The 15788-nt window shown below is 40.5% G+C and overlaps 2 protein-coding genes across 5 annotated transcripts in view; one reads left to right on the top strand and one right to left on the bottom strand.

Moving 5' to 3' along the window:
• LOC129765200 (MOB kinase activator-like 2) overlaps positions 1–15788 on the top strand; it is a 409346-nt gene that overhangs the window by 104924 nt on the left and 288634 nt on the right. The window lies entirely within an intron of this gene.
• On the bottom strand, positions 8329–10330 carry LOC129765202 (elastase-1-like). The gene is made up of 2 exons (XM_055765231.1): positions 9434–10330; positions 8329–9100 (listed from the first exon to the last, which is right to left on the bottom strand). Exons 1-2 carry the CDS (start codon positions 10269–10271, stop codon positions 8661–8663), a joined length of 1278 nt encoding a protein of 425 aa, XP_055621206.1. The 5' UTR covers positions 10272–10330; the 3' UTR covers positions 8329–8660.

The following is a 15788-nucleotide window of genomic DNA, read 5'->3' on the forward strand; positions in this document are numbered from 1 at the left end:
TTAAAATGATAGTCCATTCGCCCCTAGAAAAACTTACGTAATGTATAAAGCACACCAAACAAACATTGGAGATATACCGATTTCGTTCGTATGCAAATAATCTAAATCAGCGTAACTATTTCGTACTAATTAAAAATTAAGGGCTCAGAATGCAAGGGGTGTAAGTGACTTGATCGATTTCTCTTCATCAACATTTTATTTAGTTAATAGCTCAACTGCAAAAACGTTCCAATTTAAGTTTGCTATAGAATCCGATAGATGAGGTTCTGACCTATCTTCCACATTGTCAAATACAGCTGGGAATGTATTTGCAGCTAAGGTATGACCAAAAGAGAGAGTCGATGTAGAGAAATCGATCAAATCACTTACACCCCTTTCATTCTAAGCCCCTCAAATAAAGTTATTCCATAAAAAGTCTTCATTAAAGCCCTACGTCAAAAATAAAAAATTGAAAATCTAAACACTGAACATGTATGAAAAAATGAAAGATCTCGAATGCTTATGACTCATGCTTCTTTTAATAGATCGCAAAGATGTTTGCATCAATTGCATGCTAAATTCCACATTATTATCAGCCCGATTTGTGCTCCTCAAATTGTACCGACCAAACGGAGCAACTAAAATAACAGCGGAATACAATTTCAATACAAGTGAAACATTGTGTCGTAAGCTCCGCATTAGAGTCCCAATGGATGTATGGGAAAAAAGTGACCCTCGAATTTTCAAAGCGAACTAGATTAAAAATGTTGATTCCCACGAAGAACTACCCTATGCAAAATATCAACTCAATCGGACTTCATTTACTAGTGTCGCACAGAGGTTAAAGTTTGAGTTTTTTGAAAACCGAAAAATTACCCAAGGGGGGAGTAAAGGAAATCGGGGTTTTCGAAAAAAAAATGTTGATGCCAAATGTCTTCATATCGATTTTTCATACGGGACTCCCTAGGAAATGTTGATTTGCACGATAAAATACCCTCTGCAAAATATTGGCTCATACGGACTTCATTTACTATTGTCGCAGATCCCAAAATTTGATTTTTTTTGCAAATCGACAAATCACCAAGGGGGGGGTAAAGAAAATCGGGGTTTTTAAAAAGAGTTTTTTGATGCCAAATGTCTTAGAATTGCATGAAACGTCTGTTATCTCGAAAAAAATTTTTTTGACAGAAATTGACTTTTCGGACACACCTTGTCTGAATAGTCGATTTTTGACGATTTTTTTTTTCGTGGTAGCAGTAAACCTCGATGTGCAAATCCATATTTCACAGCATGCTCCGAATGAAAAATCGAGATAATTATTTTTGTTGGCACTTAAAACCATACGTTTCGTCTCGTATTCCGAACAAACTAAGTCTCAGAGTGTCGATTTTTGACAACAAAATTTTTCGAGATGACACTAGATCTCGACGTTTCATGCAGTTTGAAGGCATTTGACATCAATTTTTTTTTTCGAAACCCCCGATTTCCTTTACTCCCCCCTTGGGTGATTTTTCGGTTTTCAAAAAACTGACCATTTCCATTTTAGGGTGATTCCAAAAATCAATTATTTCCACTTTTCCCCCAAAACGACTATTTTTAAATTCATAACTATTGCACCACTGAACCGTTTTACATAATCGATATATCAAATTGAAGCCAATGAGGCTAGCTTTTCATTAAAAAATATAAAAAAAGGAAAACAAATAGCATCTCTGATTATTTTTTTTTTTTTTAAATATATATTTTTATCAAGGCTCATATGGCGTTAGCCTCACGGGGCCGGGAGTCCAATACTTTGACAATATTTCTTATTATCTATGTTAGTAATACGTAACCGATTACTCGCGGTTGGCTCGAGGTTAGTATTACAAGTGTTTTCGTAATTGGGATGTTGCTGTCTCCAATGCTCTGTACGTGTGCCCGACACGGGATACTTCCTATTGGGATGCAGCTGACCATTAATCAGCAACGCCCCCCTAGTCTGTACCTCATATCTAGCGCGGTGCGTCTTTCTCGACTCGAGGAATCCAGGATAGAATGGTCACTAGCCGGCGCAATCATCAGTTCGTGTAGAGTTATCATGAGCGGTATAACCTTTGGCTCTTGTTGAATGATCAGTGGATTGCACAACCTTTGGCCCGTGTATCTGTAAAGAGTGTGCCGCGACTAAGTAAAAGTTTATCGATAGGAGGGATATGAAACGGGGACACAACGAAGGAAACATCATTAAACGTTGACATCGGCGTTTCTGAGGAACAGGTATAGATGAAGCAGAAGATCAGGATCACGGCTACCTAAGATATCCCGGACGGGGATATCCGATTGTCTGCCTTGTGCTCTCAGTGCTCTAGAGAGCTGAGAGCGAGCAGCATGGAACCGGATACACGACCAGACAATATGCTCGATGTCGTGGTAGCCATCGCCACAATCACAAATATTGTTTGCTGCGAGCCCAACGCGATAGAGATGCGCGTTTAGGTTGTAGTGATTGGACATAAGCCGAGATATCACGCGAATGAAATCACGACCTACATTCAATCCCTTGAACCATGCACTCGTCGAGACCTTAGGTATAATCGTGTGTAACCAACGACCGAACTCATCTTCACTCCACATGCACTGCCAACTTACGAGCGTATACTGACAAGGAATGTGGAAAAATTCATTATAAGCAATTTGCCTTTCAAAAAGTGTGCCTTCTAAAGCGCCCACCTTAGCTAGCGAGTCCGCTTTCTCATTCCCCGGAATCGAGCAATGAGAGGGAACCCATGCTAAGGTAATATTGAATAATTTTTCGACCAAAACACTCAATAGTTGTCTTATTCTTGTTAGGAAATAAGATGAGCGTTTATCAACTTTCATTGAGCGGATTGCCTCTATTGAGCTGAGACTGTCTGAAAAAATAAAATAGTGGTCATTAGACTATGAAGATGGTGGTATTTTTTTGTACTCGTTTTTAATTTTTTTTTTTTTATACATTTCGAGTAGTCTACAACAGTTTGAGCACCGTGCACGTGAAACGGCATAGAGAAGCTTAAAATTGAGCATTGGCTAAAAAAAATGGTTCTGTTTTTAAGAAAATCATATTCTAAGGGATTGAAAGTGGAAATTGCGAACAAGCTAGGGATAGCTCAACCGGAATTCTTGTAAATTTATCTTTTTTACAGATGATTGACGAGATCTTTCTGTGTTGTGGCAGGTCTCATTGCAGATTCAGATTGACGCGATTATACCCCAGGTTGAATGAAGGGCCTGAAGTATCGGCTGGAATTAGGCTTAGGTTTGCTCAGCTGTCTGGTCTCGAAAACGATTAACAGATCGTTGTCGGGTATCCAGTAAAGCGGTATTTCCTTTGTAAATTCAAAGCTGGTATGGATATAGGTATTAGGTTCGATTCCTGATCGGTCAAGGGTTTTCCCGGATTGGAAATTCTCTTGACATGCCTTGGAATATCTAGCGTTCATATAATGCCTTTACTTGCTCTTTCGAGTGACAATCTATGTCTATGCTCTAAACTAATATACTGGTTTTGTTTGTATTATAAAAGAAATCCATATATATAGTTATCAAAGAAAATTCGTCCAGCTCAAATCGTTGTAGGAACATAAAGTGGGACCGTCATCATTATTATATAATGAATAGGGTACTGTTTTAGGTGTAGGTGCATGTGTGTGTGTGTTTTTTTTTATCTTTAGACTATGATGATGATGGTATGTTGTTTTTATTATTTTTTTTCCTTCAATTTTTAATAATTTTAGTTATTAGATTAGTTTAAAAATAATTGTGAAGTCTACAAGAGTTTGAGCATCGCGCGCGTGAACCGGCATAGTAAAATTTGAAATTGAACATTGGCAAAAGTGATTTTTTTCTTTGTTTTTGTTTTGTTTAATAAGATCGATCCATTCCAAGGGATTGAAAGTGGAAACTGAAAAGAAGCTAGGGATAGCTCAACCGGAATACTTGTAAATTTATCCTTTTGACAGATGATTGACGAGATCTTTCTGTGTTGTGGCAGATCTCATTGCAGATTCAGATTGACGCGATTATACCCCAGGTTGAATGAAGGGCCTGAAGTATCGGCTGGAATTAGGCTTAGGTTTGCTCAGCTGTCTGGTCTCGAAAACGATTAACAGATCGTTGTCGGGTATCCAGTAAAGCGGGATTTCCTTTGTAAATTCAAGGCTGGTACTGACATAGGTATTAGGTTCAATTCCTGATCGGTCAAGGGTCTTCCCGGTTGGAAATTCTCTTGATATGCCTTGGGAGAGTTACTGGGCCTGTAGTGTCGGCTAGAATTAGGCTCGGGGTTGCTCAGCTGTCTGGACTCGAAAGCGATCGCATTAGTAGATCGTTCTCGGGAATCTAGTAAAGCGGGAAATCCCTTGTAAATTCATGGCTAATGCTGATGTAGGCATTGGGTTCGATTCCCGATCGGTCAAGTGTCTTCCCGGATTGGAAATTCTCTTGACATGCCATGGAATATTTAGCGTTCAGATAATGCCCTTACTTGTTCTTTTGATAAACAATCTATGCCAGTGGTACAACCGGACCGTTTTTTGTTTTTAACTTGCTTACTGGTTGATTTGATATTACAAAGAAACTCCTCCATATAATTATCTACAAGATAACTCGTCCAGCTCAAACCTATGTAGGGGAAAGAGGTGGGACCATCATCATTTAAAAAAAAAAAATGTTTCAATGATCCCTAATGCGTAATATATCGCACCCAGTTCAGCGACATACACGGAACAAGGATCTTTGAGTTTGAAAGAGGCACTGGAATTTTCATTGAAGATGCCGAAGCCAGTGGACCCGTTTATGAATGAACCGTCAGTAAAGAACATTTTATCAGATCTAACTTTACCCCCATATTCTGCCGAAAATATCAGCGGAATAGATTCTGAGCGTAGATGATCTGGGATTCCATGGATTTTTTGTCGCATGGACAGATAAAAAATGACAGAGGAACTGCAAAAGTATGGGAAGCAAACTTGGTTGGAGATGCCTGGTGAAGGGTGCACGTCGTGGGTAAGGTACTCATGGTATAAAGACATAAAACTTGACTGAGAAGTCAGCTGGAGTAGATTTTTGAAGTTATCAATCACCAATGGATTCATGATCTTGCAACGGATGAGAAATCTGTAGGATAATTCTGTAAACCGAAGAGTAAGCGGGGGTACTCCTGCCAAAACTTCGAGACTCATCGTATGTGTCGAATGCAAACACCCCATGGCTATACGCAAGCAACGATATTGTATCCTCTCCAGCTTGAGAATATGAATCCTGGCAGCTGATCGGAAGCAAAAACTGCCATATTCTAACACTGACAATATCGTTGTTTTGTACAACTGAATGAGGTCTCCTGGATGGGCACCCCACCATGTTCCGGTTATTGTTTGGAGAAAATTGATTCTTTGCTGGCATTTCTGTTTCAAATACGCAATGTGTATTCCCCAGGTACATTTAGAGTCAAAATATACTCCAAGGTATTTGAAAAACATCGAGTGCTTGATCGTTTTGCCGGATAGGTGAAGCTGGAATTGGGCGGGTTCGTGCTTCCTAGAAAAAACAACCATTTCGGTTTTCTCCGTAGAGAATTCGATACCCAGCTTGAGAGCCCACGTGAACAGGTTGTTCAGGGTATCTTGCAAGGATTTTTGCAGAACGGCGGGATTAGTACCCGTGATGGAAATAACTCTATCGTCTGCAAGTTGTCTCAACGTGCAATCTTTAGTTAGACAATCATCTATATCATTGACGTAAAAACTGTACAAGAGGGGGCTTAGGCAGGAGCCTTGTGGTAGGCCCATAAAACTGTATCGAGAAGATTTCAAGCTGCCATGATTGAAAAACATGTGCTTTTCCGACAGTAAATTGTACAGGAAATTATTCAGAATTGGTGAAAGTCCACGATTATGAAGTTTCTCTGAGAGAATTTCCATGGAAACTGAATCAAATGCCCCTTTGATATCGAGGAAAACGGAAGCCATTTGTTCTTTGCGAGCAAATGCGATTTGGATTTCAGAAGATAGCAGCGTGAGAGAATCGTTCGTCCCTTTACCTCGGCGGAAGCCAAACTGCGTATTTGACAGCAAATTGTTCGCTTCAACCCACTTGTCCAAACGAAGTAGAATCATTTTCTCTAACAATTTACGAATACAGGATAACATTGCAATCGGCCTATATGAATTGTGATCGCAAGCCGGCTTGTTGGGTTTTCGTATGGCTATCACTCTCACTTGCCTCCAATCATGTGGGACAATATTCAGCTCCAGAAACTTGTTGAACAAGTTCAGCAAACGCTGTTTCGCCAAGTCTGGAAAATTCTTCAACAAGTTGAATTTAATCTTGTCCGACCCCGGAGCTGAATTGTTACATGAGAGGAGGGCAAGAATTCTACCATCGAAAAATTCTCATTGTCGCATTGGAGCGGAATGTCGCGTACGACGCTTTGTGCAGGAACGGAATCGGGACAAACCTTTCTTGCAAATTTGAAAATCCAACGATCAGAGTATTCCTCACTTTCATTTGTATGGTTCCAGCCACGCATTCTCCTAGCCGTATTCCAAAGAGTGCTCATAGCGGTCTCCCTTGACAAACCATTGACGAACTTCCGCCAATATCCACGCTTTTTTGCTTTAATCAGACCTTTTAGTTTGGCTTCTAGAGCTTGGTACTTTCGAAACCATTCCACTAGTCCAGTTTTCCGGAATTTTTTGAAAGCGGATGATTTTTCAAAGTTGACCTTTGAACACTCCTTGTCCCACCAAAGTGATGGAGGACGACGTCGGAAAGTAGTGGCAGGTACATGTTTCCTTTGAGCTTGAAGTGCGCTTTCGTAAATCAAACTCGATATAAAATTATACTCTTCGAGTGGAGGAAGTTCATGCATTGAAGCAAGTGCTTCAGATATTATTTCTGCAAATTTTCTCCAGTCAATATTTTTCGTGAGGTCATACGCAATATCGACTGACTCACAAGAACCTGATTCACATGAACCTGATCTCTGATATCGAGATATGTTATGTAAAAAATTCTCAGTTTTCAATAAAAAATATAAAAAAATACAGTGGCCTCTAGTCCAAAACCATGAAAACAACAAAAAACAACTACAATCAATCATTACAAAAAACAAATACAATGTTTTCGAATGTTCAATATTCTTCAACAAAAGCCTAGCTCATTAGCTTCAATTTGATATGTCGATCAACTAAATCGGTTACGTGATTCAAAAGTTATGAATTTTTGGGAAAAAGTTGAAAAAATGATTTTTCGGACCACCCTAAAATGAAAATGGCCACACTAACGAAAAAATAAGAAAATGCGGGTCTAATATTTTGCAATAGCGAGCAAAACTACCACTTTTCATGGAAATCTGAGAACCACTTAATCGGTTTGGCATGGAATGGCTGTATATGCAGACCGGAATGTATTTCCCCAACACAGATTTCCAAAAATAAAGAGCCTGGGGCAAATACAGTAGAACCTCGATTATCCGCGAGCGGTTGATCCGCGGTGCGGATTATTCGCGAAAGTGAGTTCCCTAGTAAGCCTATAAACCTTCCCGAAATTTGTCAATGAGTGGAAGAGTCTTGCTTTTTTGTTTTGGTCATGGCTTTTACATTATCTGATTACTGATGTACACGACCTTACAGATTGTTAGTTCAATAATTTCTGTATTGATGAAACATAGTTTTCATGTTAAAATATATATTGTTTGTGCTTTTACCTCATTTTTAGTCTTATATTGCATTATTCGCGATTTTCGTTATACGCGATGGCCTAGCCCGACTATTTCGCGAATAATCGGGGTTCTACTGTACATGCAAACTGCGAGTAGTTTTGTACACTTTTTATAATTTATTCGCGTTTCTTCAGCAAAATTAGAAGGTTTTTTGAAACGAGATAGACGATTGGATAAATAGTTCAGAAGTTATACCTACCTGATTCTTAGATAGAATTGAAGCCTGGCTTCCTGGTGATCAGATCAGCTCAGCCATACCATGACTAAGAGTTCATGTTAGATGAGAAAAAATGCCAAGCGACAACTGCTGCAAAAGCGATTCTCAATATATTCCCTACTTAAAGTTTGTAATAACTTCCAAGTGAAAATTTATACAGCATGAAGCATTGTAAGTTAGTCGGCAGCTCAGACTCTCCTGATATTTGTTTTTGTATTATTCACGTTGGAGAGATGCAAATAACTAATGAAAAGGATAATTTTAATTACCTATTAAATTTTGAGAATTTCAAATGTAGAGTTTGCAAAAAAGAAATGACAATAAAAAAATTTGAATTTAGGATCACGTTTAATAGGAAGGTATGAGGTGTAAAATGAAAATCTATGTATCGAACAAATAGCGAATCGCTAAGTAAATTTGTATTCTTCTTGTTTCATGTATTCCGTTAGAAATTGTGGAAACTCGTTTACAATGTTTGGATACAGCAGTATGCGGCATAGTTTAAACAAATCGTACAATCCGTATAACCGTGGATTTTTTTTTATAAATTATTGCGAGTGATGTATAGGTGTATAGGTTACTAGTAACTTAAAGAAAAAGAGTCCATTGTGGGACTTTGTTATATCACCACAAACTAAGGTAACAAACAAGTTCGTATTCCGAAAAACACAGATAACGATGGCACTTACAACAGCTCAACAGGCACTCATTCGAAGACATTCACACCGCACTAACATATTCACAAATATAGCGCTGGCGCCACTCACAGGGTACATCATTCCATACTACACCGCCCCAGCGTCCTATCTCCAGGCAGTTCTCGTTGTTTCCAGCGTTATCTGGCTGCCCGGGAGAGTAATTGAAGTATCCCGAGAGGTACCCAATCGGTTTATTGGTGGAAATCCAAACGAAGTGTCCCTCGTTGCCCAAATCGGTTCCTCCGATATACCATGGTCCTTTGGTGTTGGTTGATTTCGCGATGGCCTGCTCCAACAGCAGGCTGTCCTCTTCGGAAGTGATGGTAGCCAATCGATGACCAACGTTTTGGCAGAGGCGCCACGCTTCCAAAAATGTGACCTCCTTGTTGTTATGGACGTAGTATTGTTTTTTCAGCTTCACGGGTTGTAGCGATTGCGAGCAGGGTAGGGCAAAATTGGAATCTGGAAGAAATATATCAATTTGAGAAATCAGAACCGTTCTTCTTCGCACACTATATTAGCACTGACAGTCGTCATCATCCACGATGATCGGAGAGCAAAATGTAGTCGCAACGAAAACGAGAATAGCAACACATGATAATAATGAGAGGTTTGGAACCATCTTTACTTGTTACCGCGCTAACTTGTACCGATCGACTGAGACAATTTGCTTGAATGATCTCTTTTTCATCTACACTCTGTACTTCTACGCAGGAGAGCGGTGGTTCCCCAGTTTCAGCTCAGACTGATGATGTTTTATTCTATTTTTGTTTCGCGCAAAAACATGCATCTCACCTGAATTATTTCTAATCCATTTCATGTATTTTACAACATCCACAAAAGCCGTATAATCGGTAGAACTACAATAATTCTCATTCTGCTTTCTGGCTGCGGTAAACGAAATAACACCCAGAAGATACCATTTGCCCCTCACATTTCTGAACAGTCCACCTCCACTATCCCCGTTACAAGCATTAGTACCGTTCCGATATCCAGCGCAGAACACTTCCTCGGGAAGGTTCTGACCAAATGCTTCCGGGTTACTCTGTGCGCAAGTATCTCTCGAAACGATGGGGGCATTCGCAGCTCTCAGAACATTGGAGACGGTGTTCTGTTCGGTGAAGCCCCATCCAACGATTGTTCCCACGGTTTTATTACCGATCAATGAAAACATTGGGAGACATGCCGGTTGAACATATTTTCCGAATATAACAGCGCTTACTGTTATCAGCAGGGCTATATCATGATCATGTCGTAGTGCACTGAAACCATTTGGTACAATAATTGAACTCAATCCAATTTCCTGTTCGGTACCACTGCGTGCGTTGAGCTGATGTTTTCCAACCTGCACCACAAGATCTTCAATGGGTCTTGCCTGGGTCAAACCAGGATTCATCACGCAGTGAGCCGATGTGATAACAACGTTCTGGCCGACCAAGGTGCCTCCACAGATGTACTGTTTCACAGGTGATACTAAATATACAGCTGCATGCCATGGATAATCTCCTGGCTGCACTTCGTACGTATTTGTTATGAGTGAGCGTGTTTTGTCCTGCCGCACTCCGCACTGCGAACAGTCCGCGAATTTTATCGATATCAACGCGACGAGGGATAGCGCCACTGAAAGCTCCATCTCTATGACTAAATTTGCAGAGTGATCACGTTGAACACAACACTGACACTAAATTTGATCCCTACGGGGATTTTTCTTGAATCACTATATTCCCTCTCTGCACGGGGATTTTTTTGAAACCACTTCGCGGATTATGAACCTACTGATTGATTGCTTGAGCCATTCCATTCGGCTTTAACCTTTCAGGTCATTCGCCGTCTGTCGAAATGATTTTACAAATGTGTACAATATTATCAAATGCCGTGGTGAAAAATAAATAAAACATTGAATAATACTTTCAAATTTGAACATCAGTAGAGAACGGAACCCGCGCGGGAGCGCAGTGCACTAACTGCGCAGATTATCTCATCCTTCCGTGTCTGGTCTTCCTCGGGTCGTTGTTTTCGCAGATCGTATATATCGCTGTTGTGCTCCCTTGGCCGAGTGGTTAGCGTCATAACTAACATGCCGGGTGTTCGGGTTCGATTCCCGATTCTGGTTCGTCAAAGAAATTTCCTCCGACTTGCACTGTGATCACGCGTATTCTAGAGCTTGCCACTCAGAATGCATTCAAGGCGTGTTATTTGGCATAGAAATCTCAACTAAGTACTAATAAAAATGACGCAAGTAATACTACGTTGAGACGGTTCCTCTAGGAACGTTAGTGCCATTGAAGAAGAAGAAGAAGATATATCGCTGTACCCCGAATACTACTAGGTTTGGGATGCAAGCATGTGATGGTTCTGGAAATTCGCAGAGAAACAGTATGTGTGTGCATTAGGGTGGGTTTAGACTAGTGATATATTCATGTGAAGAAATATGATGAGATTTATAGAAATCGCATCAACCGTTTACACTAGCGTGAACTTCTATAATGAATATATTCATATTTTCGGTGAATTTATTCACCTGAAGTAGAACTGCATCCAACTTTAGTGATTTCTCACCAGTGAGAAATTCACAAGCGTTTACATATGCTGAATTTATTCAAGTTATGTATACCTCGAATAAGTGTATCATATTTATTCTCACCCGTTTACACCTATTTTCACGTGAATAAATCCATCTATAGCTAAAGATCTCCCTAATGTAAACCAGCCATTACAAGGATTAAGATCTTACTTACCCGGTCTACTCCAGGCTCCTCACAGAACCTACCGGCAGATACTCATCAGCTGATGTCGGGACCTCTCCAGTAACAAGCCGACATATCCCAGGAACGACAGATAAAACTTAAAGAAAACGTTTTTGCAGTTTCGTTGGTTGCTGTTCTTCATTGTAGAGAATCAGCAGTGAAAAGGCTGGATTTATATTATTGTGATTTTGTTTTATGGCACATATTTGTACTGCTAAATAGCATTCATAGTTTGGGGTGCAAGGATTTGAGCATTAAGGGGGTATTCTAGTGTAGAGACACGAATTTCGGACGTTTTTTCGAACTCCGTAAAAATAAAACAAAGAATATTTTTACTATCCATTATATCATTATTCGTTTATCTATCTTTCAACAATAAAACAAAAATAGGACGGAAAAAAATATTCATAATTAGAATAGTTACATGCTGGTGAAGTGAGGGTGTTCAAAAAAAAGTTGTGCCATGGCGTACACGATTCCAGTCCTTCTGGTTATCTGAAACAAAAAAATCGAACAGATTCTGAATCAGTAAAGATGTCGCTATGGCATGAACCTCGGACAAGTCAAAAACATGGGTTTTAACAAAATGGCGGCCGTTTGAAAACAAAAATGCTGTTTAAAACGTTTTTTTTGCGTTTACCGATTTTTTAAAAATAGTAAAATTAAAAAGTTATAATTTTTTATTTTTTATTTATGACATAAATCGGTTCAGTAGAACTTGAGATATCGTGTACGCCAGTTAGAAAAAAACTAGTTCCGAGAGAAACCCGTTTGAAGTTCATTGTGATGGCCGTAACAGGTTAGATACCACATCACTAAGATGGCTCTAACTAGGTAAATAATAGGATTTTCGATAAGTCCTTTCTAGAGTATATTCTTGAATGCCTAAACTACAGAAATATGGTAAAAAAAATTTCGATTTTTTCAGATTTCTAGACTAGAATACCCCCTTAATACATCTTCGCCGGTGAAACGAAGTGGTACGATTTTGGTGTCACTTTCGAAATATGAAAGGTCTTTGAGTGATTTTTGTTACTTGTTGACCAAAAAAATTTTTTCCATAGCTCAAAAAACTGTATTGTAAACAAATTATTGAAATCACAAAAAAATATATAAATATGCTTGAAAGTCCATCAAAATCAAGATTGATGCATGTGGCCAGATGGCCTTGAAAGCACTAGAAATATTGTGCTCGCTCTGGCCAACCTCAGTTTCTATTTGCTACTAAGTTGAAAGAAATTCTCAGAATATGAATGAATTAAACATAGTACAGAGCTTGTACTGACGGACAGAAGCGAAGCAGAAGAGAAATATTAAATAAGACTAAGAGGCTGTCCACATATAACGTTGACAGAAAAGGCACGAATTTAGACTCCCCCTCCCCATCTGAGGACAAGCGTGGACATTTTCATACCGCTACCCCCCTTGTTCACGGGGACATTTTTCCTTTTTAAACGGTTTTATTTAGCTTGCCCTGTAATTTGTATGTTTGTATGTTTGTTACAAGTTTGTCTGTAGCGCTGTACCACATTAATTGAAATTTGACCCCCTTCCTGTTGACCGATTGATCTGAAATTAGGAACACACCTTTATCTCTGCATTCGTTATAAAACTGCGTATTTCATGATCTTAAAAATCCATGATGGCGGCCGCTACAAAATGGCGGATTACACATTTTCTCTAAACCCCATCAATATGGGTATCAAATGAAAGGGCTTGACTAGTAGAACACAATTATAATTCCAAAATGGCCTCCACAATAAAATGGCGATATGTATTAGGCTGTCAAAAAAGTCCTGCGGTATTTTTTTTCGAATTTTCATTTGTTTATAAAATTAGTTACAATTATCTGTTTTAAGTCAAATATGGGCCGTTTTGTTCGATGACTTGTTCCCAACGAGATGCCAACTTCATAATACCCCTGTTATAGAAGCTCGCTTCCTTATTGGCAAAAAACTCGGATAGCCAATTTTTACAGGCCTCTTTTGTGGCTAACTTCTGACTACCTAGCTCGTTCACCATGGACAAAAACAGGTGGTAGTCACTTGGTGCAAGGTCCGGACTATACGGAGGATGCAAAAGAACCTCCCATCCGAGCTCCCGGAGCTTCTGGCGCGTCACCAAAGAAGCGTGTGGCCTGGCGTTGACCTGATGGAAGACAATGCGGCCTCTGTTTATCAAAGATGGCCTCTTCTTCATGAGTGCTACCTTCAAGCGGTCTAGTTGTTGGCAGTACAGGTCCGAATTGAGCGTTTGGCCATAGGGAAGCAGCTCATAATAGATTATTCCTTGACAATCTCACCAAACACACAGCAGAACCTTCCTGGCCGTTAATGAGGGCTTGGCCACCGTCTGAGCCGCTTCAGCGGGCTTCGACCACGACCGTTTGCGCTTCACGTTGTCGTAAGTGACCCACTTTTCATCGCCAGTCACCATCCGCTTCAGAAACGGGTCGATTTTGTTGCGATTCAGCAGCGATTCACATGCGTCGATACGGTCAAAGATGTTTTTTTTGCGTTAACGTGTGTGGCACTTATACATCGAGCTTCTTTGTGAATCCAAGCTTCTTCAAATGGTTAATAACGGTTTGATGACTCCCCAGCTCTTGCTACGATGCTACGGCTGCTACTATGTCGGTCTTTCTCGGCTAATTCAGCGATTTTGTCGCAATTTTCGACGACAGGCCTTCCGGAGCGTGGCGCATCTTTGACGACCTCTACACCAGAACGAAAACGTTGAAACCATCGTTGTGCGGTGGAAATGGAAACTGTATCGGGTCCATAAACTGCACAAATTTTATTGGCAGCTTGAGATGCATTTTTGCCTTTGTCATAGTAGTACTGTAAAATATGTCGGATTTTCGTGGCTCAGGAAGGAGTGAGCACATGTCAGCAAGTTGCGGCAAACCGCAGCTCTCGGAGGCCAATATAAGCTGACAATACAGAGGTCTTTGCCTCTGATGTTTGCATGACAAGCAACAGCTTCGATCCCTCCAATAGATGGAAGGTCAATTCGAAAAAATGAGTGACACTTATTGATCTCCAATAGCACCCCTCCGTATCTGTCATCACGGTCCAAGCGTATAATATAAAAATCGTGGAAAGAGAGATCATTTTGAGAAGAGAGCCGAGTTTCGGACACAGCAAAAACATCACAGTTGAAGTTATGAATTAAAAATTTGAACGTATCCAATTTAGGTATAAGACTACGACAATTCCACTGAAATACAGTGATATCTCCGACCTCTCTATTTAAATTAGCAACATGTGGGACATCAAGAGAGATAATCATTGCAAGGAGGGGCCATGTTTGCATCAATTGTTGCAGAATTGTCTTTAATACTGGAAGCATTGAGATGACAATGGTTCTGATGGAGTCGGAAACATTAAAACACGTGCAGATTTGATCCAAAAGGTCAGTCAACTTTATAAATCCCGATTGGGAAGTTGAGCTGGACGGACAAATAGGGACAGTTTGGGTTTTTGATGTCCCCTCGAGTGTTGGGTCGTTCGAAGGTGAACTATTCCCACGGAAGCCAGGAGGAACCTGATTTGGCTTGTCCGCTGCACTCGATTTTTTAGGCAAGCTAACAGGGGTTTTCACCGGGGGGACTTGTTCTTGAAATTTGGGAGTGGTCACATTTTTGCGCCGAGGATTCCCTTTGAAAATACACGGTGTGCCCCCGCTAGCTGTGTCCGCTTGCATTTCGTCAACTGGCAACGTGGAAAAGGTATTGTGTGTCGATATTGATTGTTGTTGTTGTTGGGCCAGTGGAGAAGCGCCCTTCAAAATTTCCGCAAAAGTTCGCTTCGAGCGTTCCTTTAAAGAGCGCTTCTGTTTCTCCCAGCGACTCTTGTAAGTTTCACAAGCTGAGAGCACATGTGGAGTCCCCCCACAATATGGACACTTATGCTCAGTCGCACTGCAAGATTCGCCCACATGTTGCTCTCCGCAAGTTGCACAGCGCTCCTTGTTGCCACAATAAGCTGAAGTGTGGCCGACTGACTTGCATTTTTGGCAAGTCATGGGCTTTGGCACGATGTATCGCACCGGTAGCCTCAATTTGTCCACCATAACGTAGTCCGGGAGAGCGGAACCAGCAAAAGTTACTCTAAACGAGTCGGACGGCGTAAATTTTGTTATTTACTTTTCTTAGGAGACTTTACCGAGTTGGCGACAGTCCAAGATTATGACCTCCGCCGAAGGGAGCTTCTTGAACTTGCCAACTCCTTCACTTCTAATTTTTTCGCACGTCAGACCCGTTTCAGTTATCACCCCCCCGATTTCTACGTCATTGGAGGGAATCCATACGCGATATTCGAGGATGAAATGCTTATCAGCAACAATCTCGTTTGCATCCTTCCGTTCAGACACGACAATTCGTAATTTGTTCGGTCTGACCT

The sequence above is a fragment of the Toxorhynchites rutilus genome, chromosome 2, assembly GCF_029784135.1.
Source record: "Toxorhynchites rutilus septentrionalis strain SRP chromosome 2, ASM2978413v1, whole genome shotgun sequence".
In the NCBI taxonomy this organism is placed as follows: Eukaryota; Metazoa; Arthropoda; class Insecta; order Diptera; family Culicidae; genus Toxorhynchites; species Toxorhynchites rutilus.